Raw genomic sequence first — 22,879 nt, forward strand, 5'->3', positions numbered from 1 at the left:
TTGAAATGCAATTTTTTTTATTTGTTTCATAATGTATCATAAGAAGAGTTACATGGACACATCAAGACAAAAATTTCTCTGCCTCATAATAAGTAATGTTCACCATTTTTCACCATTAGGTTGAACAGTCAGTTCATGAACCTGCAAAATATTTATAAAAAGCGAATGAAAATTAAAATTAACTCCCCTCACCTGTACATGTGGTGGGGCGCCCAAAACGTAAATTACTGCGTCAGCAATATCATATGGATCCAGACAAGGATTCTCAGAAAAAATCGAGTCATTTACATCCTGCGCTACTCCACTATTTGCAAAAATGTTGGTTTTTACCAACCCAGGACTCACGCTCTGAAAACATAAAAATAAATAATCCACTTCTCTCTCTAACGAGCGTTTTTAACCGAGACGCGAATTTTTGTTCCAATGTCCCGGAGTTCCCTTCGCAGTCCTTCAGTAAGCACCCTGACTGCGTGCTTGCTGGCTGCATACATATAATTTCCCGGTGGCTCTTGAACAATTTGCTGTCCGGAAGTACTATTATGCAAATAATTGACCCATTTATAAAAATTATTTATTTATAATTTGTAATAAACCTGTTGATTTGAACAATGTGGCCGTCAACATTAGTCTTTCTCATCAGCTTAATCGCCTCTCTGGTAAAAATCGTCAATCCCAAAATATTCACTTCCAAAATTTGCCTATAATCTTTAGTGCTCCCATCTGAAGCAAAAAAAATTACGCCTCTGATATTATTTAAATTAAATTCCCGCTATAATTTCCAACCAAAAAGAGTTGCATGAGGGCAAGTGGCTGCATTGTTGACCAAAACGTGCACCTGTCCAAACTTTTCCTCAACCCATTCCATGACAGAGTTAATATCACTCTCCTGCGTGGTGTCGCATTTTAGTGGATGGATCTCGCCACCGTTTGCCGCTTTCCATTCGTCAGCCCAGGTCTTTAATATTTACTATTTTTAATTGAGTTCTTAAAAGGAATTCTTATTTTTACCTTAATTTTCTCCAAATTTCTTGCAACCGGAACCACGATTAGCCCGTGTTTCGCCAGTTGCCTCGCGATTTCGGCGCCGATGCCCTCGCTTGCACCAACTACGATTGCTACTTTTCCCTTCAAGCGCTCCATCATGACTGCCGCCAGATAAGATCCAGCGCGCTCGGTTATAGCGGATGAGTGTTTTCAAGTGCCCTCTTATTTTTTTAAGCTTGGCCAAAGTGAAACATATCGTTTTAATAGGATGTGCCGGTTGCTCTATTTGGGACCAGCGATAAGAGGGAGTTGAGTAAATATTCAATCTCGTGTAAAAAGCAGACGCTGAATCACCTCTTGATTTGTTCACGTGATATGATTTATATTACAATCAGATCAAAGAGAGAGGGAGAAATTTTTTGTAATCATCTCATCCTTATAAAATAAACATAAAAATTTTTAGACTTTACTATGGGGCAATTTTTTCCATTTAAAAAATAAATCACGTATTCATTAAATACATACTATTGAACCTCGTCTCTGGCGCACTTAAAAAATTGAGCCCAGTCAACTGAAATAGAAATGTGTGATTTGTGAGTGGGTCAACCGAATCCACTCTTCTTTGTCCTCAAAATATGTTTAGTTTGTTTATTGCAATAAAAAAAGTATTAATTTGATTTTAAAAAGTGTTATGCAATTTGCAGCACATAGATGTTGTGCTGAGATTGCGTTTCCTATATTATTAAAAGGCGCTCGCGTTATTACATTTTTAAACAAAGTGGTGCTGAATGACGAGTTGGTGTAAATCCTGTTGGCAGCGACTGGCACCTTGGCCCACAGTTGAACTTCCATGGCTCGACAGTCGACTCAGTAATGATAAAGGAGCAAAGCGTCGCTTGAACCAAACACAAGGAATCTAATCGTCTGTGTCTGCTCTTACAGAAAACCAAAATTCCTACTTTGGAATCTCATTTTCTTATTTTAATACTATTTTCGTCCTTGCAGAGCCGGTATTTCAACACGTGTAGATTCTTAAACACTGCAAAGTAGTGTTTTCTACAGAAAATAGTTTGACATGCATAGACTATAGAGGGATTAGAATTGTGAGAATTTCGCCTGCTTATATACTATGTATAAAGAGCTGATTACAAAAATATGAATTCATATGAACGCAGCAGCAGTAAGAAAGAAGAAAAATTTATTTATAACATGTGCTAAAGTTTAAAAAATTATTAAAAAAAAATTATTATCACACTCTGATGTAGAATTTATTTTTTGAATCCAATGGCCTCCCAAACACTACCGAGCCAACCAACTGCCTTGCGCTTACTACCGTTTCCTTCAGACTCCTTCAACTGATCCTCGTCTCGTCTCTTCCTATTCTGGGCCTTGAGATTTTCCCTGGTGATGGTCAGGGCATAGTCACTGTGACCAATAAATGGTATAAATAAATAAATTTTTAATTGCAGATTGTCTATATCTTTCCAAAGATAAAAATTAATTAAGACTTACCCACGCAGCCGCTGGTGTCAAAACCATTTGTCTTGCAAATCAGAAAGAGGGCAGCCTAGCTCCTTCCCATTGTCCGGATCTGCCTTGATCAACTCAGCTTGCGCTCCACCAGCGGCGGCGGAGTAGTCGAGCTCAACTTTAGGGGTGACAGGTGGTTTTATCTCAAAAGACTCCAGTCCAAGTTCATCCACACGAGATGCCATACTTTGCTCACCAACTCGGTCTTGCCTATAAATACTCTAACTAAGTACATTTTGACTTAAATTTGCACACAAAAACCGCACCTTCCTTGAAATTGACCTTCAAGCCATTTTCAACGGCAACCTCATAGAGGAAGCCAGAGGGAACGTTCTGACTGAGACAGGTCTTTGCCAACTCAGGCTCCATATCAATGGAAGACTTGACTATTTCCAAGAGCTCTTTGTTGGAGTCTGAGGGGAACGTTACTCCTTTCTTGTCAGCTTGTTTGGTAGTCAAATTCTCAAGGGACGTGCGAAGTGCGCGAGCTTGATTCTCAATTTCAATCAGCTTGGCCAGCCAGTCGTTGATTTTATCCTTTGTCTCCGTCACCTTCGAAAATTCGCAGAATTCAAATTTCCATTATGTTTATTGATTTGATATCAAAGAATAGAATTTTTAAACGCACGGAAAGAATTATCCGTATATATTGAAATATTTTAACTCTAAATCTAAAGAGATATATAAAAATATAAAAATATCCTCACAAATTTAAATATTATTGTTATTTACCTGATTGTCCAAAGCCGCCAGAGAATTCTTAGCCGAATTCTTCGACCGAAAGATTCGACAACCTTGATATTTCCAACTCAAGATCCTTTCGCTGGCTCTCCATAAGGCCGAGGTGCTGTCCAATGTGCTCGATGAACTCGCGATCAGGGAATGGATTCATTATTCACGGAACTCGGGAAATCGTTAAGAGACTTTAGAGATCAACCGGCGACGCTTTAGTTATAACGCAACAATCAGATTCTCCTCAGGGCGACAACAATGCCAAAAATTACAGAGTAGCAATGGTTGCCATGGCAACAGTGATGGGTAATAAACATTTTGTTGTCACTCTTTTCATTGTGTTTATATCCATAATATAAGACACCATACGTCTCATCAAAAATATAGATCACTCAATTCGCAATTTCTTCTAATTAAAAAATAAAAATTCTCGCGCTCAACCAAATGCAAATAAGAGAGAAACTGTCGTGCACACATTTCTAATTTACATAAAATAACATAATTCAATAATCAGAAAACATGAGACGACACATAAAAAAATATTTTATTTCTCTTGACTTGCACAATTAACCAACATTGTAGTATTTTAAGTCTGCGAATGTGTATGAATACGAAAAGGAAATATGTTTTCTATTACATGATTTAATTGAAATTTTAAATGGATTGTAAAATAACACACTCTGCTTTTAACTCTAAAAACTCAGCCCAAATGCCGCGAGAAACTCGGCGAAAATTCCGGCGAGAAAATAGTCGTTGGTTTAAATAATAATTTGTCAAAAGCGGGTCTCTTTAATTCTTTAGAGGTGCAAAAAATAGCGAATGTTTTTTTCACGGGTCTCTTTTCTCTTCGTCTGCACTTTAAAAATTGGACTTTCAAATAGACGAGAATTTTGTTACTTTTGTATTTAGTCCTTCTCCAATCTAGAGCTTGAAATATAGCAAATGCCGCGAGAAACTCGGCGAAAATTCCGGCGAGAAAATAGTCGTTGGTTTAAATATTAATTTGTCAAAAGCGGGTCTTTTTAATTCTTTAGAGGTGCAAAAATTAGCGAATGTTTTTTTCCACGGGTCTCTTTTCTCTTCGTCTTTAGCACTCGCATTAATTTATTATCAAAAAGCCGACTAAATGTATTAGAGCAGCCAGACCTAATGAAAAAAGTCGTTCTTTGCAAATAATTTTAAACACTGAGGTTCTTCAGCCAGCAGCTGAAAGACCTGTAATTAAGGCGCTCGCATTAATTTATTATCAAAAAGCCGACTAAATGTATTAGAGCTGCCAGACCTAGTGAAAAAAGTCGTACTTTTGCAAATAATTTTAAACACTGAGGTTCTTCAGCCAGCAGCTGAAAGACCTGTAATTAAGGCGCTCGCATTAATTTATTATCAAAAAGCCGACTAAATGTATAAGTTCAGTCAGACCTTCTGAAAAAAGTCGTACTGTTGCAAATAATTTTAAACATTCAGGTTCATCAGCCTGTGATTAAGGCGCTCGCATTAAAATATCATGTTGCCAATGACTGACTTTAAATTTTGGAGTAGTTAGATCCTTGGATAAAAGTTGATTTTTCGCCAAGTAATTCTTTTCAAAAATTAGTATGTCTCAAATTAATCTTGAAATCAATACTAACTTATATTATTTTAATAGGGATATGGAAGAACTGTTTTTAGTTTTAATTCTTGTTTGGAGCCTTGTGATGATATTTAATGCAAAATTATTAGTACTAAGCTTCAAATCACATAAAATTTATTTTATTCACTCTCCTCTGTATCAATGAATGTTCAACATATGTAAGGATTTTTGATAGATAATTAGGAGCACTGTAAGCTATATTTTAATTTGACATGTAATAAGATATAATTTATTTAAAGTTATCCTCTTTTGTATTTTGCAAATTAAACTTTTGTTAGAAATTTCATTTATTACGATTAGGTTAAATGAGTATCAAAATTTTCAGATGCCTTCTAAAATTTCTTTCACGGAAAGATATGTTAACTGAAGATAAGTATTTCAATAATTACACACTTTATTACCAATTATTTTGTTTCATAATTTCTTACAATTTTCATCATTAATTCTGAGATGGTATATTTTCATAGGGTGCATGCATGTTTTTATTATGAAAAATATATTTGAAAACAACAAAAACTGAGATTTTAATAAAAATCTATTAACTTTACATAACGTTAAATATTAATACAAACTATAGGTTTGCAGTCAGTGGGACAGAAATACTCCTGAAGTGTTATTTATTATTTTTCTTCTCAAACGCGCTTATTAACTTGCGCTCTCTCAACAGTAACAGAAATGTGCGATTTATCGGGGGTCAACCGAATCCACTCTTCTTCGTCGTCCTCATCACCATCTTCGTCTCGGTCAGCATCGTAGTCCGTCAAAGTAACATCCAATTGCTCAAAGTTTGCCATCCAGGGCTGCAGTTCCAGTTCCTCCACAGAAAGCTTTCTAGTTTCTTTCTTTTTGTTCTTGTACCCTCCAATTATTGAGCTGCGAACGTTGGGAGGCTCAAACCAAAGCATGCAGATGTAGGCCACATAAACAGCAAAGCAGAGAAACAGCACCACACTCACGACAAACAGACTTTGCTGGAACTCTGTTAAAAATAATAATTATCAAAAATTTCTACAATTCTTAACACATTCTTTTATTTTTTAAATATTTTAATTATTTTTAACCATAAATGAAATTTTATGTAAGTATTTTGTTTAATATATTTTTTATCATATTTTATCTGTCGCAGCCTATTTTATTAATTTTATTTAGACCCCTTAAAAAATGTTCTATGCAACTGGCAGCGCACAGCTGTTGTGCTGATTGCGTTTCCCATCTTTTATAGAAAAGGCGCTGCTATATTTTTAAAGAAAATAAAAACTTTTTACACTAACCTAGGGAAGAAAGGATGGACCTTTGCTCGACGGTGACTAAAAATCTGTGCAATATTTGTCCTGCTCTACACAAGAATTGGCCGGAAACTTCCCGCTCGGCATTTTCAATCAGCAGGGTACCCATCACGTCTACCCTGACGCGACACTTTTTACCATAATAAGTCCACTGTCCAGCGGTCAATAGGTCCAAGCCTTTGCTCCACTGCACTAATTCAAAAGAGGAGTTCCTAAAAATCATGTCATTTCAATTTTAATTTTATATTTCATTTTTTTAAACCGTGGACACATAAGTAAGGTAGAATCTCCTTCCAGTAGCTGCTTGTGGAAATTTCCTGCAACGCCATTCTCCGTCAATAAATGCAAATTTTCAGAATCTTTGAAATATAATAAAATAAGTTATTCATGATCCAAAAATATCGTGGTTTAGAATAGGAACCTTTGTACACGCACTCGCAGGTGTCATATAAAATGAAGTCCGGAAGAGACAACAACATGGTCTTAAATTCATCATCCAGATGCACCAAATCCAGCATAGATGATCGACAAGATATCGCCTTTTTAAATTAATTTTAAAATAATTTATTCAATTAAAAACCGTAGACTTTATTTACTGTTAAATTATAAGGCAGCACTTTGAGCTCTCTTGGTACAACTATGCGGCATCGGCCTCGGCGCCACCACCTGCCACTGCCCATTTTGCAGGATTGACATTCACTCCACGCACCCCAGTGCATCAAAACTGTTGGTCGATCGTCGTTGGCCAATTCCTGAACAGCTTCACTCAATCGCATCAGATTTTGCTCCTCAAATTTGCGAAAATCAGTCCAGTTTCCGGCATCAAAGTTAGTTTTGGCATTCAGCGGTTTCAAGTCTTTGGCAAATATTTTAATAAGATTAATCATTTAAGAGCTTTTACTGCTACAAACGGTCTAATAAATATTTGACTGGCAGAACATCTTCGTGTCCAAATCTTCTGCACTCAAAAATGTTTCCATCTTTATCAGGTAGAAAGTGCTGAATGACAAGTTGGTGGTCAGACGTGGTGTAAATTCTGTTGGCAGTGACTGGCGCCTTGACCCCAAGTTGAACTTCGCTGGCTCGACTCAGTGATGACGAAGAAACAAAGCGGCGCTCAAACCAAACACGCGGGACCGCATCATCCGTGTCTGGTGCAAAACTTTTACTATGATCCAAGTTCTTTATTAGCAAACTAAAATTCTTATTCAAATGCTATTAACTTACTCGCAGAGCCGGCATTGCAACACAATTTTCTCCCCTTGTTCCGCTGGGACAAGTTCAATTTCGAGTTGACTTGCTTCTTCGGTGATGAGATCAGTGCCGGAGACGCAGTGAGCTTGCGAAAATTCAGAGTCGCTGCAAACTGTCGGCTCCAGAAATAAGTTTGATAGGCAAAGTAATAATAGAATTGTGATCATTTTGCTGCTTTTCTGAATCAAGAACAGAATAAACAGATTTAAAAATGGAGAGTTTATAATTAGGGCAACAATGAGAAAAAACAATACATCTGTTGATATTTATATTGTTGTGTATAGATAATATGCTGAAAAATTACATTATTATAAATTCGACCAATTTTTGTACTAAAATCCAAAAATTGAAACTTAAAAATTAAATATATAATTACTAAAATATTAATTTTTAGCTTTCTTCAAATTATTGGCATTGAGAAGATAATAATAATAAGTAAAACATTTAAATTCATTCATTTTAGTTTTGTATTTTATATTTATTTTAATTTAAATCTGCAAAAAAACCTGATATTAATACAAGTATTAAAGTATTTAAGTTTAAATTTTATTATTTTACACAAAAACATCATGTATATCCATTCAGGAAGTCTATTGCTTTAATGTTAGACATCAAAAATACATTCATAATAAATACACATAAAAATAGAAAAAATATCAGTATAAGAAAGCGTTCAGTTTTAATTCTTCTCCAAAATTTAAAGGTCGAGATCAAGTTGTGTTTCAAAGCAGGCCAGGCGTCGCTTGTGCCTTGAGAGTCTCATTTTCACATAGAAACCTCCGTTGAGCAAGTAGTCGGGTAAAACGGCTGCAGGGCTAGTGATGTTGAATTCAAGAGGAGGCATTGCATACAGACCCTGGAAATTAATTTTTCAGTGAAACAAAAATGATTTTAATTATGCATAAACTAAAAAAAGAAAATTGGTGAAAAATGTTTTAATACCTTTGGAATGGGGCAAGCGCATTCTCGCCAGTAGGCAGTCGAAGTATAGTTGGCTGGAAGACCGTCTGTAGAAGGTGCGGGGCAAAGAGATCCGTCTCTCGGGAGTATTTCTGGGGCACAAACGTTGGGAACAGAGCATGAATCACCCGGGCAAGGCAACTCGACCCAGGTGGTTCCCAATCCAAGGGGCAGAGGCACCTCTTTCTCTACGCGAACTGCAATCTATAAAAAATATTTATTTTTATATTTAAGGATAAAAATTTAGAAGAAAAATTTAAAAGTTAAATTGAAAAAAAATGTCACCTTTATAGGCGGGTTGATGACCTCTTTAACAAGCAGAGCCATTTCTGCCCTCATCATTCCAGGTACCTTGACTGGATTTGGCAAAATCTCAAGTTTCTGCAGCTGCATCGGGTCCTTTTTGCTGCCGCAGGACCGCCATTCGAGCGATGCGGTGCCTGACCGCGGCTTCCTCGCACCAGCGAAGGCACTCAAGAGAGTGGGTCGCGGTTGCTGCTTGGCGACTGGCACTGCCTGCGGATTCATTCAATAATGATTATCGTCGTTGCACCGAGATCGCAATTTGGTTTGTTGCATAAAAATTCACACAAGGAAGCACTTTCTCTAGGCAATGATTTGGACAAATTAAGGAAGTACCACGAGAGCGAGTGACTGATTTTTTTTATACTGCGCGCTAATTATTGACATTGAAGAAATTGCATTTCTCGGTGAGAGAAAATGACACTCCGATTGACTAAACAAACACCACGGCATGATTTCTTTCAACGGCACATTTTTGTTCCGAAAGAAAAATTACCTAAAACAGAAACCCACTGGGCACTGATAGATGAGAATGATTTTTTTCTTCATTAAATCGCATTAAATTAGCGCAAAAATAAATGAACGGACAAAAGGTAGCGGAAAAACGAGTGTTATTTCCAAGGTTGAATTGCGACAAAAGTGAGAACGGCGAGAGCTGCACTATATTATACTTCTTAGTTGCTCATTGACTATGGACGCCGTGAATTTAGATCAACCTTGCATGAAAAGCAACTCACTATGTTTTGCAAAGATTTCCATTCACTGGTGGAATTAATAATGCATCCAACCTCCAACCACAATCTAAAACAAAACAGACAAAATATTTTCCATTTCAGGCAACACTGATTGTGAATAATCTTTTTCAATCGGTTCTAATGCGCTATACAGAAAAAAATAAGAAAGTTTCATTAATTATCTGATCTTCAAGTAATCCCTGAAGTAAACTCTCCGCTTAAATAAAAGGTCCTTTTTGCACTCCAGCACATCATTTAAAAACTAATTGCATGAAAAATTGACTTAAGAGAAAGTGACGATCAAGATTATCCTTAAATTTTATATGCCGCAGTGCAATGTGCAATTAACAATGGTAATTAATTATTCATTCATGCTAACGTCAGGTTGAAATTAAATCCTCACTTTGTGCATAATTTTCTTCAAATTTAAAAGTTTTCTAGCATAAAAAAATGTAAAAAAGGTGTTTGATGTCCGTCTTCCAAACATATATGGCAATTAAAATTACAAAACCTTAAATCATTAAAAAAATCTCCCACATTTTTGTTTAAATTATGAAATTTTCTAGGAAACTGGACCGCATTGAGAAATGCAGCTATTAAAAAAATTATCCCAAGTCTACGAGAGATCGTGTTTCCATTCATGGATGTTTTCCGCGGTTGTCTCCACTTTTCATTCGAGCTGATCATAATATTACTATAGGGCAGGGCGTTGCGGAGGCGAGTTCTCGATTCAATTTGCGTGTAAATGAAAATTCGATCGGCGCATGCGGCGGCTTAAGCGGTTAGTGTGTCAAAGTCTCTCCTGCTAGCGAATGTATATCACGCTCGCGACGAGACCCGCAAAACAAAAAGCTCACCGACGATCGTAATAAGCCACAGAGAAGTGAAATCACTCTCACGTCTTTTTTCATTTTTTAATTTGATGCAGAAAACTCAAATGCCACTGCACGCCGACCATAATCTAATAACGCGCCGCGCGCACACGCAAATTACTTACTGTGGCTGCAATAAAAAATAAATCTATTGCACCTGAGGATATTTTCAGTGACGTTTACGTCACGATCACGCTTTCTGTCTAACACAAGTAAATTAAAAAGCCTCATTAAACGACGGAATTCTTTCAGCCCTAAAAATATAAACAACGCTCATAAATAAATTACTATATGAAGGGAAAACAAGCGATTTTTTATTATAAGAGAAATCCTTCTTTATATTATTCATTTTAGGCAATGAGGAATCTTTTTTACGATCCTACAAGTGAGCCTCGTTTTTTCAAATTTTATATTCAGCAAGAGAGATCACTTGACCTTTCACCTTGGCAATTAGATGCTCATTGGCATTTATTTGATTTATACGCGCTGAAATTTTGCGTACACGTGTTTGGCAGTTGGCTATTCTTTTGAATAACTAACGCGGAAGAAAGAGAGTGTTTTCACTATCATTTGAACTTGAATTTTTACAATCACGGCTCACGTTTGAATTACAAATTATGAATTTCATCTTCCAACCTAAAAAATTAATTGATAAGTTTCCGGGTTAAAAACAGGAGTTTTGACTAGTCATTGAAAAATTCAATGCCACACACAGTAATAAATTGCAACATTTTGTTGGCGTCTACTTTATAATGCAAAATATATTCTTCTTTGTACTATAATCAAACCAAGGTAAAAACAGCAAAAAAATAATTAAAAAAAAAATATATATAAATTTATAACTTTCTTAATGTTTGTATTATATATTTGGGCAGTAATTGCAACTGATTGCCTGATATTATAATTATCAATAAAGAAACTTTGCAACTAAACATTTTTTTTTAATCCTTACCCTGACGATTCTGCTTGACTTTGCAAGGGGCTCTTCGGCGCCCAAGTCCATGTTGAAGCTCTGACCATTTGCAAGGGCCGAAATGAGCGATTTGAGAACCAGAGCTCCAAGTTCTTCCTTCTCTTCAGGTTTAAGATTGGCCGATGCTCCAGCGACCAGCAGCATGCCCACCGCAGCCGCACTCAGCATCACCGTCGCCGACCTCATCCTTCGCGATTTGTTTTGACTCTGAGAGTCGCACACCTGAGCTCGCAAAAGAGAAAGCTCGCGCGCCGCCGCTAGAGAGCCCGAGTGCATAAATTTAAGTGGAAATAAGAAGGCAAAAGGTGCTTTAGTTTTTCGATTCAGTAGCGTCGCGGCCGGTCGTCGATGGTGCGAGATAAAAATGCAGCGGTGCATTCAATTGCTATAGTTTAATCTCTTCATAATCAAAGGAAAGGGAAGCATGGAAATCGCTCTCCAATAAAGACTCTCTATTATACAAAAAAATGATTCGGCAGTAAAAAAAATTTAAAGTGTATCACTCTATCAATCTATATGTGCAAACGTGGGATGCTTCCATGAATTTAATAGAAAAATAACACTAAAAATAATAGGTACTTCCGGGTACTTCTAGATTTCATATTTAAAGAGCTTTAGTATCAACGTTCTTTGTTTTGCAAAAGAGTGGAACCACCTCTGTGGCTTGATCATTTTAATTCGTCATTCTCAAAGCCTCTTATTCTTGCTTCCACATCTTCCTGAAAATTTCTTTCATCTCTAATTCTTTTTCTGTTTAATCTGAGCGCTCGTTACAACCAGGGCCACATAATAATATCTTATCCATAAATGCCCCTGTAACGCCTGCCAGTCAACTGAACGCAACACACGCGACGCGCATTTACTGTCGGTTGCATATTTTTGGCTTATCCTTTTAGTTTAAAAAACGACCTAAACTAAGAGATGTTAAATATGAGTGTTTTTAGTGTTTTCTCTACAAATTAATTGTTTTTTTCTCTCTTGATTAGTTTTATAAATATAAATTGCATTAGAGTTCAGAGCTTTTAAATGCCTACTTCTTTTGTGCTAGTAAGTGCGTCTAAAAAGATCACTTTGACGATTCCTGTCTAATGAAAAAAAGAAACGATAGAAACTAAAAAGATTTATAATTTTTTTAAATGAAACTTATTTATGTAAGCTTGCAACAAAATTATTTTCTATTCCAAATAATGAAACAGATTTCATGAAATTTACAAAATAATTAAAATTTTCAAATCTTGTAAAGCAGAAGGTTAGGATAAAACCTAAGACCTTCAATGGTATCATCTCTGCAAATCATGCCTTCGCTCTCAGACAGTAAAAGTTGTTCTCTGGCAAGTAACACGGCTGTTCCTAAAGTCTGCGCTAACTCCTCTGCCGTGAAAGAACCATTGTCCCTGACCTATCATTTTTATATTAGTATCAACAATTATAAAAGGGAATTTTATCCATACTGCTTGGGTGGTGGTTTTGATGATTGATTCTTTGTGTGTGTTCAGATGGAGCACTTGAACGCCGCTTTCAAACTTCTTTAGAGTCAAGGGTAGGTCTAGAGTGGTCATCAATTGGCACGACTTGAGCATGTCATCCGGAGAAAGCATGTCCAGTCCTCGAGCTCGGTTTACACGACAGTACGCTTCTGGCAGTGTCATCATGCCACCAATTTCCTGCAAATAATTATTTAGATCTTAACATAAATTTGAAGATTCAATAAAACTACTTTGATCTGCTCTTGGAGTGTGGTTGAAATCTGCTTTGCCAGGTTCTTGTGGTATTGACTTTCACTTCTCGAGTTGTCCCTCGTTACAGGGTCTTCAATTCCCAGACTAAGCAAGTAGGATTTGAAATGAACTGTTTCGTCGTCAGATATTTCTCCTTGTGTCTCCTGAAAATATCAATATTCAGACTAGAAAGTTTGGGGAAAATCGAATGCTACTTTGATCTTATCCGAGATGTTTTTGGAAAGTTGCACCATGCCCTTGGCCATGGACATTAGTTTGCTCAAGTCCTCGAAAGCAAGAGAAATGCTTTCATCGTTTGCCTTATGCTTTGCTTGTATCTGCCTTTCAATTCCCACAATACCTGCTCGAATATTTCTGCCAGGAAGCTGAAATATTTTCAGAAAAGAATGAGGAAATTAAAAAGCAATTTAATTTTTTGAATTCGTCAAACCTGTACTGGAGGAGGAGCTCCAGGTAATGTCGTAGAAGTTAACGAGTACTTTTCCCACTTTCGATCCTGCATGACGTTATTGAAAAGGGTGAGAAATGCGCCATCAAAACCATCTTTAAAAGACAGCCTCAAGAAATTGTGATTACTTTCTTCAATTGGGCCAGGGTTCTTCCCTACAATTTAAAAAACAAATTATCTTTTTTTCAGGACGAATAAATTATGAAAAATCACCAGGCAACGTTTCTGATAGGTGCAGCAATACTTTCCGGCTTCTAGAGAAGTTGAAACTGTGTGCTTTTTCTTCCTCAACATAGACTAGATAGTGGAGTGGCAAACTAAGGCTGTTCTTAGAAGCACTTGCCGGTTGCACAAATATCAAACGATGAGAGGTCAGAACCAGATCACCATTCACAAAGGTCGCAGTCTAAAATAAAGAACAGAGTTATATTTTTCTTTGTACTGTACATAATATAATACATGTCACTGAATACATAAAAAATGTAAGAAAAGAAAAATAATAAAAGCTGACCTTCTCATCACCGTCGTATATTTTGACATTCCGATATTTGGTCACCTCCTCTTCTTTTGGGTGCAAGTTTGGGTCATCATACTCAAGACGATCCATCTGCTAAACGCGAAATACAAGAAGACTCCGCACTCTCCGCAGGAATCTCCAATAATTATTCCAAACGTCAAAATTAAATCCTAGGGACCTACCCAGTTCCAAATTTTTATCCAAAATAAACAAAAAACATAAAGTCAGCTGCTGTCCACAAAAATGACAACCAATCGCGGATCGCGGCCAAGACGTCAGGCTAACCGAGAAATTTGATTGGGTTTGAAGAACATATTCTACCAACATAATCCAAATTAAGGATTAATTTCTGGCAAGGACGCCAACAAAACAAAAAATTAAAAAAAACTACAAAACAAACTCAAAACTCGCCCGACTGCTGCCTTGACTCGAACGTTGATCCACAATGTTGTTATGAAGAGAAATTAACTAGAGTTTAATCGTTTTTGGTATTTTACTATTCAAATCTTGGCCAATCTTGGCGTTAAAACAAACAAGAGGTATGTATTAATTTATTTTGTGCTTTTTTTGTGATTTTTTCATCAAACTTATGCACATGCACAGCACATGCTAACATAACATTCATCATAGATTTAAAAACATTTTTCGTTCTGTATTTTAGAATTTCTCTTGATGACTATAGCAACAATTATTATTACTATAGCGTTAAAAATATGAGGTAATCTCTACCAACTAATTCCTGATTTGATTGAAGTTAATTAATTACAAGGCAAAGGATCATTATTAAAAAATACACATGTAAATTTATTATGGAGCATAGTCTTGTCATTTATTTATAATTTTCTCACTTTGTTCTTAGAAATTGCAAAATGAATGCTTCTGAGGGAGACGTTGTGGTTCCTGGAGATGTTGTCCAGCTGCCAGCTAAGTCAGGTGGAAAATTAATCCTTGGCCCCGGCCTGATGAAAGTGAGGGAGGAAGTTCATGTGACAAAGTGTGGAGTTCTTAGGAAAGGAGGCAACCACATTTACTATGTGGATAGCCGGCAGAAAAAGTATGTTCCTGCTAAAGGAGAGTGTGTTCTCGGAGTCGTCACCAATGCTCGTGGTGAAATGTTCAGAGTAAGATCTCGGTTGTTAACATATTATTCAATGATTCTTAAATTTTTAATCCAACAGGTAGACATTGGCTCCAGCGATGAAGCGTCAGTATCATACCTTGCATTCGAGAATGCCACAAAGAAGAACAGGCCGCTTATCAACGTTGGAGATGTCATTTTCGGCAAACTCTTGGTTGCCAGCAAAGACATGGAGCCAGAACTGGTGTGTGTCGATTCTCACGGAAAGAAAGGTCGCCTCGGAGTTCTGCCAGAAGGAGGCTTTCTCTTCTCATGCAGCTTAAATTTGGTCAGAAAAATTCTCAAGCCCACTTGCCCTCTCCTGGAGACGCTGGGCAAGGAACTGGCTTATGAGGTGGTTGTCGGAATGAACGGCATGGTCTGGGTCAGGACGAACAGTGTCCGAGAGACAATACTTGTATGTAATGCTATTTTGAATATGGAAACTTTAGAAAACCACCAAATTGAGCACGCTGTGCAAGAGCTTGTGTATCAATTATCATCGTGCTAAATAAAAATCTTTGTAAGCAAATATTTACATTTTTGTAATTATATATTAAATTCATACTTTCTTGGGTTAGGTAAACAAATTGATTTTAAGACTTTTGTCAGTTGCCTTGCTTTATCACTTTATTCAATATTTACATAACAAAATTAATTGATGTTTTTTGCAATCCATACTTTTGTACATTGAAATAATCATAGAAAAGGAGCATCTCTCCAATAAACAAAATAACGCCGTCTGAATTTTTCGGGGGCCAAAACACGAACCAGTTGGCACAGGAAATGTATATTAGCTTTCCTTATTTGACACTGAATTCACCAAGCCATATGCTGATGCACATATACGCAGTAATCTTTCTCAAGAGAGGCAGCGGCTGCACTCCTAATTTTTTCTGCCAAAAATAGGAGTCAATTACACGCGCCCCGTAGAAGCGACTGATTTAATCAATCCACAAATAACATTCAATCAGCCACTGGTTACAGGATATTTTTGAAAAAAAAAAAAAACTGAAATATTTCTTTGTTTGATAATCGATTATATCTTAAGTCGTTTATGGCAGACTTTCAAGCAGAAATTACGAGTTATCACAAAATTAAACTGAGCTAAGCAACATTCAATAGCAATCAGGTTTTTTTTTATCTAGTATTAGTACGGTAATGGGGCGGCAGCCTAGTTCTCTTCTTGAGAGAGCATGGCAGTTTGTGCAACAAAAGTGATGGAAGCGAGTATGGTACAGCAAGCATTGAAACAGTGCTACATCTCAAGACGGGACAACCGAACGCTCGTTTTTCTCTTGTTCTAAATTACTTGAATGTCCAAGCGATTTGTGAAACTGTTAATAGTAAGTATGCTCATCTATTGTAAGGCTTGTTGATTTCTTTTTGACTGCCACTTAGCAAAGGTATTTTGGTTTGAGCACCTTTCTATGATCCTCCCTAGCCTTGGATTAATTAAATTCTTAGAAATGAGGAATTCAAAAGTCAAGAGGAAGAATAGAAATTATGGATAAATGAACAAAAATCACAATTACATTGTAATTCATAATAATTTAGCAATTTAACTGTACAATTAAATAAATCTCTTTTCTATTATATGCACACATTATTGCCCTGCGAGACTGTCAAATTAGTTTTGCTCTCTCGTGACGATCGTCGCCACAGGTTTGCGTAATTCCCACTTTCGTCAGTCAATCGACACGTACAGAGACAAGAATAAAATTATCTAACGTTTAACCTAACAAATTAATTACTCCCACATGCCGGACTCTTCAGTAGAGAAGGAGGCAAAAAGCTCGGATAGATGCAATGCACTAGCAGTAATGTAATATATTTTCTAGTTGTAAATTTTTGACACTCAATATTTCTTGATTAAGAGAAAGAGCGGCAGGTGGGAGTTGGGGAGCAGCAGGGATCATCAGTTAGAAAGGAGCAAGCACCCACTTACAAACAAGGGTACTTGCGGAACTCATTAACGGCACTCCCACACTTTCAAAACTTGGTCTACGCCTCCCGTCACGACACAGGGTCTGCTTGGGTGGAAATCTGAAAAAAAAATAAAGAAATTGAGAAATGGTTTGGATATAATTTAATTCTATTTAAGGCTTACAATTTAAATTTAATTTTTAATTTATTAAATATTAAATTAGTAGGACTATAAATACCAATTGTGGTGCAGAAGTGGGAGTGAGCCTCTAATGTCTTCATGCAGCGTTTGTTCCGGAGATCCCACACTCGGAGAGTCTTATCGTCACTTGCTGAGGTCAGGTACTTGCCCCCAGGGTGGAATGCAAGGCCACGCACCCAGTTGTCATGACCAATCAGGGTGAACATGCACAGTCCAGTTCCAATATCCCAGACCTATAAATTTTACTTTTCAAAGTCTTTCTCTCCACAAAATTACACGTGTTACTTTAATTGTCTTGTCTCTTGATCCTGAAGCGAGGAATGGTCCCGCCAGAGTTCCTATTTTGTTATCGTTGCCAGCTGCCTCATTGATGGCAGAGTTTGCAGATTCAGGCGCCCAAGTTATGCATTCAACAACGTGGTCGTGATCCCTCATTTCCATCTTGCACTCCCCAGTCTGAACCAACCACACCCTGACTGTTTGGTCGTTGGAGCAAGATGCGATCATTGAGCCGTCAGCACTGCTGCGAACCATTCGCACCCACTCCCTGTGTCCAGTAAAAGTCTTCACACAGTAGCTGCAATAAAATATTTTTTTCATTACAATTTATAACAATGGTAACTACTAATTTGAATTTTAAAAAAATCTGGAGTTCATTACACTTACCCGCTGGACACTTCCCACATCTTGATTGTTTTGTCTCTTGACGAGGACAAGATGAAATCACCTCCAGGCAAGTAGCACACGCTGGAAACATTGTGCTCGTGGCCATGCATGGTTTTCATACATTCGTAAGTTTGGAAGTCCCACAACTTAATTGACATGTCTGCACCACAGGAGGCTAAAAGGAAAAATGGCAGATTAGATTAGGAGCAGTTTTGGTTAAGACAAGCTAAAATTATACCAAGTTGTTTCCCGGCAGGGTCAAATGCAATATCCTGGACTCCACTTGTGTGTCCCTTAAGGGTCCTCTCGTAGTCTCCGGTTTCAAAGTCCCAAACCTTGATAGTGGCATCTTCACTTGCAGACACCGCCAAGGTGTAAACAGGGTGGAAAATCACCTGAACCATACAAATACAAGTCTGCAATCAGTATTTAAAGAATATATACGAATAACTAACCCTATTAATGGTTGCACGGTGTCCACTAAGACTAAACTTTTCAGGCGGTCTTGGAATCCACTCTGTAGGTGAGCGCTTATTCCGCGTCGGGGCTCCCTCGATGAATTCCTTTTCGGCTTCAGAGAGTTTTGCTTCCAACTCCATAACCTGAAGAAAGATAATCATTTCAGTGAAAGCAAATTTGCAAGAGATCAAAATGCAACCTTCTTTTGGAGGCGTATTACGGAGGTCCATTTCTTTTCCAAAAGTCCTGAATACTTTCGATCCACTTCGTCAGACATGCTGGCTTCCCTTTTGAATGCTTCCAGCGCATCCTTGTACCCGGCACTGTCCAGATAATCTGCGACTGCCTTATTCCTGTAACATTTAAGGTAAAAATATCAAATCAAAAATGATGACAACACAATAAGTGCATTTTTTTTAGAAGAAAGTCATTAAGTCGACTGCCAGGAATCAGAGCCAAGAATTCAAGGATGAATTATTCAACAGAACAAATCTGCCAATACTTTCTTTACTTTCGTTTAGGAAAGCATTTCTTTTTCAGTTGGAAGAACCAAAATGTGCTTAACTAACCGCAACTTGGCGTGACACCTGTCCGGTGTTGTTGTTTGCGAAGGTCAGTGATAATTTAAGATCGACAAACGCATCTCGCGGCTTATTTGGACTGAAGTTCTGCATGCGAAAAAGGAGCTATGCAATGAAAATGATTGACAAACCAGTTCCGCAGGCAAGTCACTTTAAAAGGCAAATTAGCGGCGCAGTACAAAGATAGTAGCACGTCTTACTACTACTGCAGCGGCAATCCGGGCATTACATGTATTATTAAACGCGGCGCGCGAGTGACTTGCATTTAAAAGAAGACGCCAAGGCTGCCCACGATCGCGGAATTTCGCGACTTCACTCGCTTCTTAGTATGGCCCTTTCCAACAAGCACCAAACCGAGTGTGACGCACAAAATCCCGCAGAACCGAACAGCCTGATGAGCAAAAACACTGGCGCTATAATTTTCGCAATGCAAGCAAAACTGGCAGAAATGTATTTATTGCAGCAGCTAATTGCTTTATTTAAAGGTTAACCTGGCTATTTTGTGCAACAGGGAAATATTATAAATCAATAAAATTAAACGTTTGAATGTTTTACCAAGTCTTTAAAAAAAAAAAAAAAAAAAAATAGCGTTTAAATTTTGTGCGTTTGTAAAGGCAAAAGTTGCTTTACAGAATAAGCTAACAATAACATTGCTGTTATTTGATTGAAATTTGGTAAAGGCCTAATGTTGCTAATCTAGAAACGACCTTTGTATTAATTTGATGATCGTTTTTTTATTAGCAATCTGTATAAAAATATTTTGCATATAAATCAGCCACTCAATGCATAATATTTCTTTGGTTATAAATTCTATAATATTATTTGCAGATGCTACTTCATCACATAATTAGTTTAAAATAAATATCAAATCTTTACTTTAATTGTGTGTTCATTGATTTTTTAGTGCAATTATTTTTTAAGACGTTCAAATGTCTTCTTAGGTCAGTGCAGAAGAAAACCCCACGCACCAGGGTTGCTATGGCAACTCGGAATTTCCACGGGAGACGCATCGATCGCGACCGCTGACGTACTTTCATGCAACCCTTTGACCGAGAGAGACCGTCGGTCGATTCGCCCACCCCTCCACACAGCGGCCGCGGGATGATCCGCGCCACCCCGAAACCCGATCCTGCTAATTGGATCGCCCCCGCAGGAAACGTCGGCCGACACCGTTTCCGCCCTCATCCGACTCGAACTTTTGTGTTGCTATAACTTATTGCGACGCCCTTTGCACGTCTCGAATTTTCCGTTCAAGGGCTCGCGTGCTGAAAAGAAATTCGAGCGAGAGAAACTAACTCGTGAATATGAAGTTGACAGGAGAAAACTGTAACACAACGGCGGCCCTTTTTCACGGCGGTTCTCATCTATTGTTCTTGGCGAACTCATGAAATGCAAATAGTAGATCGTTTGAATTTCAGGTTTAAGAAAGGGAATCAACTGCCGACTGGATTAATTATTCTCCAGTCCCAAAATAAAAGAAAACTGCTGCTAATTTTATTATAAAATCTAGGCGCTCTACTGTTTACTCCAGTCTCCAGTGAAAATCACAATATTTTGTTAAAAAAATTCAATGTGTTAACAAAGAGGAGATTTTATAAATACATTTTTTTTCTTGGTAAATTCATACGGAATTAATATATAATCTTCAAAGAGCTCATTGTAATGAAAACATATAAAAATTTGAACATAAACAGCATAATGTTTATCTTTACAAAGATTAAAATTATTTCAACCCTTGATCAAGAATTTCTACTACAATAAAAAAGATCTTAATAGCTCTGAAAAAGACACTTGCTGAATAATATTATGACCTTTTAGACCTTTAAAGTTCTTGAAATATCATCTGCCGGCATGGATTTATAAAAGAAGATCTTAACAATATTTCTACACTACCCAAAATTCCAACAAATAATAAATAGCAGCGAATTTGATATAATAAAAAAATTGTCACTTCTAGTAAACAAGATTTACATTTTTAAATAATTATCAATGGAATTTCAACGGGCCCCATGTAAAATTATCAAATGCAACACCCTTGATTGCCGTCACAGATAAGACTGGCAGATTCTTGGCTCCGAACACCGTGCGAGTCTCTCTCGTTCGCACATCACCGTTTGCTCCATTGTTTTCCTTGGTGTTTGCAAACGGTGCCTTGGTGCGTTTAACCGAACCCTAAAATAAACTGTCAGTGCGTGGCAAGACACAGGTACTCACAGCTCCTCGCGCTGACGCTGGGACAACACCATTTTCATGGTCTTTGCTTGTGTGGAGAGGAAAAGAGAATCGGATGCCTCTGGTCGGACCAACCTCTGCGTCTGAATTTCAAAGAAGCAACAGCCGTCTTACTCCTGCCACTTCATTTGGCCACCTGCAAGCAGAGGAAGAAGAATGTACACGCTCGTTACTCATTCACATACACCAGGGCTCAGATTACACACTAGCGAGGCGGGGAAAGTCGCGACCGGCGTTAATAATCTCGAGTGCAATTAACAGCAATTTATCTGGAACAATTAGCTCGGAAGAGAGTTGTTGCGATTCAATTTGCCGCTCTCAGTATTGAATGGCCTTATGATTTTAAATATTTAAGGAAACGGCTGCACAGTTTTGTTCCGCGCACTGTAGACCTTGCTAGCCGGCGAAAGGGTTCTCACTAGCAACTTTAAAAAGTGCGAATGGACCTCCCTCAGGGAAAGGTTCGCCGCTATCAATATTGGTCTAATTTTTTTTTAGCGATAAACGAAAATGTCATTGCCAGAGCGACCGAAGAAAGGCTCACTTGAATTTCAGGCTCAGGGCCGTGACTCACGAGGTTTATATAATTTATTCCAGGAGCTGGGGAAAAAATACTGATAAATTAAAGGTTAAAACATGCAGGTCAAGTGAATCAGACAAGACGAGGGAAGGACAAAGTAGCAAAAAAGTTTAAAAGAAAATTTAAAATTCTTCCAAGATATGAATAATTAGTAAAAAAATATCATGGATTTTGGTGGATCGAGGTGTTAAATGATCTGATAATTCAAGTTTTAAAAAGTAAATTATGCATAAAATTAACAGTACTATCAAACCTGTTATGCAAAAAAATTATGCACATACGGAATTTTTTTAACAATTTAATGTGATACATATAATAATTATGACTTATGATCTTAAACCTTAAACTGAAATAAGATTACAATCCCGTAAGCAAAAATATTGTTAATTTAAATAAACATTAAAATTTGCAATAAATTAATTATGCAAAAGTTGCATAGATAATGTACGAGCAATGTTAATTATTGACATCTTGCGCCAATCGATGAACCTGCTGGATCAGTCGGACGCACGACCTTTTAGGCAAGACTCGCAATGTTACTTCCTGGGCAGGTCGTGCTTTTGGAACCTTCATGCTTTTCGAGCACGGCTTGCAGATAAATTTGAGACGAACAATGCGCTAAGAGCCTGACATGAGAAAACAACGGTTCGCCAGATGAGCAGTCATGTCATTCACATCAAGCGATTTTCTGTTTACATTTGCGATGCACTCGTATTGGCAAGGCAAGTCTCAAAGGTCTCCCCGGACGGAGGCCGGTGCCGACGAGGTGTCTGAAGGGTCCTTCGTCTTGTCAAAGCGAATCCGCGATCGAGAATCGCGAATTCGGCCCAACATTTGTTGTTCTGTGCAAACGGCCATTTTAAGGTCACGCGTTTATTTCGTTGATTTCGCAAAAAAATCTGCCCGTTTGGAAAATTTAAGGGTGAAGGTTTGTTGAAGGGTAAAACCTGTCGGCCGCCTGCCAAATCAGAAAGGGCGCAGCACTCACCTGAGGGCGAGGAATCGGGGAAATACGTAGATGAAACTCGGATCGATCGGATACGAAGTGACGGCGCTGTAGCGAACTGGCAGACAGGCGAAGAGCAGTCATTCTCTCGCCCACTTTCTCGCCGCTTGCGTGATTCACCGAGACGATGACGTCAGTGTTCAAAAAT

The 22,879-nt window shown here is 37.7% G+C and overlaps 6 protein-coding genes across 7 annotated transcripts; 1 reads left to right on the forward strand and 5 right to left on the reverse strand.

The window, feature by feature from the left end:
• On the reverse strand, positions 1-1,165 carry LOC132199567 (farnesol dehydrogenase-like). Its single transcript, XM_059624387.1, has 6 exons — positions 1,009-1,165; positions 784-955; positions 594-720; positions 402-534; positions 193-348; positions 1-141 (listed from the first exon to the last, which is right to left on the reverse strand). The coding sequence occupies exons 1-6, from the start codon at positions 1,141-1,143 to the stop codon at positions 100-102; spliced, it is 765 nt and encodes a 254-aa protein (XP_059480370.1). The 5' UTR covers positions 1,144-1,165; the 3' UTR covers positions 1-99.
• A 4,309-nt stretch (positions 1,166-5,474) lies between these two features.
• LOC132201752 (uncharacterized) lies at positions 5,475-7,404 on the reverse strand. The gene is made up of 7 exons (XM_059628192.1): positions 7,390-7,404; positions 7,074-7,344; positions 6,759-7,018; positions 6,584-6,701; positions 6,425-6,479; positions 6,148-6,374; positions 5,475-5,855 (listed from the first exon to the last, which is right to left on the reverse strand). The coding sequence occupies exons 1-7, from the start codon at positions 7,402-7,404 to the stop codon at positions 5,509-5,511; spliced, it is 1,293 nt and encodes a 430-aa protein (XP_059484175.1). The 3' UTR covers positions 5,475-5,508.
• A 469-nt stretch (positions 7,405-7,873) lies between these two features.
• On the reverse strand, positions 7,874-11,454 carry LOC132200741 (ganglioside GM2 activator-like). Its single transcript, XM_059626416.1, has 4 exons — positions 11,238-11,454; positions 8,662-8,892; positions 8,359-8,580; positions 7,874-8,272 (listed from the first exon to the last, which is right to left on the reverse strand). Exons 1-4 carry the CDS (start codon positions 11,442-11,444, stop codon positions 8,114-8,116), a joined length of 819 nt encoding a protein of 272 aa, XP_059482399.1. The 5' UTR covers positions 11,445-11,454; the 3' UTR covers positions 7,874-8,113.
• Positions 11,455-12,395: 941 nt separating this feature from the next.
• LOC132200269 (vacuolar protein-sorting-associated protein 36) lies at positions 12,396-14,193 on the reverse strand. 2 transcript variants are annotated; one of them, XM_059625612.1, is made up of 8 exons: positions 14,145-14,163; positions 13,957-14,084; positions 13,659-13,851; positions 13,428-13,600; positions 13,192-13,362; positions 12,976-13,140; positions 12,710-12,922; positions 12,396-12,657 (listed from the first exon to the last, which is right to left on the reverse strand). In XM_059625612.1, exons 2-8 carry the CDS (start codon positions 14,050-14,052, stop codon positions 12,487-12,489), a joined length of 1,182 nt encoding a protein of 393 aa, XP_059481595.1. In that variant the 5' UTR covers positions 14,053-14,084; positions 14,145-14,163; the 3' UTR covers positions 12,396-12,486. The 2 variants fall into 2 exon arrangements, with proteins under 2 accessions (XP_059481595.1, XP_059481593.1); XM_059625610.1 differs by having other exon boundaries at positions 13,957-14,193.
• Positions 14,194-14,339: 146 nt separating this feature from the next.
• LOC132199582 (exosome complex component RRP40) lies at positions 14,340-16,096 on the forward strand. Its single transcript, XM_059624410.1, has 3 exons — positions 14,340-14,501; positions 14,822-15,083; positions 15,141-16,096. Exons 2-3 carry the CDS (start codon positions 14,832-14,834, stop codon positions 15,588-15,590), a joined length of 702 nt encoding a protein of 233 aa, XP_059480393.1. The 5' UTR covers positions 14,340-14,501; positions 14,822-14,831; the 3' UTR covers positions 15,591-16,096.
• LOC132199579 (lissencephaly-1 homolog) lies at positions 16,071-22,863 on the reverse strand. Its single transcript, XM_059624405.1, has 9 exons — positions 22,714-22,863; positions 21,128-21,281; positions 18,532-18,685; positions 18,329-18,475; positions 18,112-18,268; positions 17,874-18,048; positions 17,493-17,784; positions 17,245-17,440; positions 16,071-17,125 (listed from the first exon to the last, which is right to left on the reverse strand). The coding sequence occupies exons 2-9, from the start codon at positions 21,163-21,165 to the stop codon at positions 17,052-17,054; spliced, it is 1,233 nt and encodes a 410-aa protein (XP_059480388.1). The 5' UTR covers positions 21,166-21,281; positions 22,714-22,863; the 3' UTR covers positions 16,071-17,051.
• Between the last annotated feature and the right edge of the window lie 16 nt (positions 22,864-22,879).

Source organism: Neocloeon triangulifer, unplaced genomic scaffold, assembly GCF_031216515.1.
Source record: "Neocloeon triangulifer isolate White Clay Creek 2 clone unplaced genomic scaffold, ASM3121651v1 ptg000014l, whole genome shotgun sequence".
Lineage (NCBI taxonomy): Eukaryota > Metazoa > Arthropoda > Insecta > Ephemeroptera > Baetidae > Neocloeon > Neocloeon triangulifer.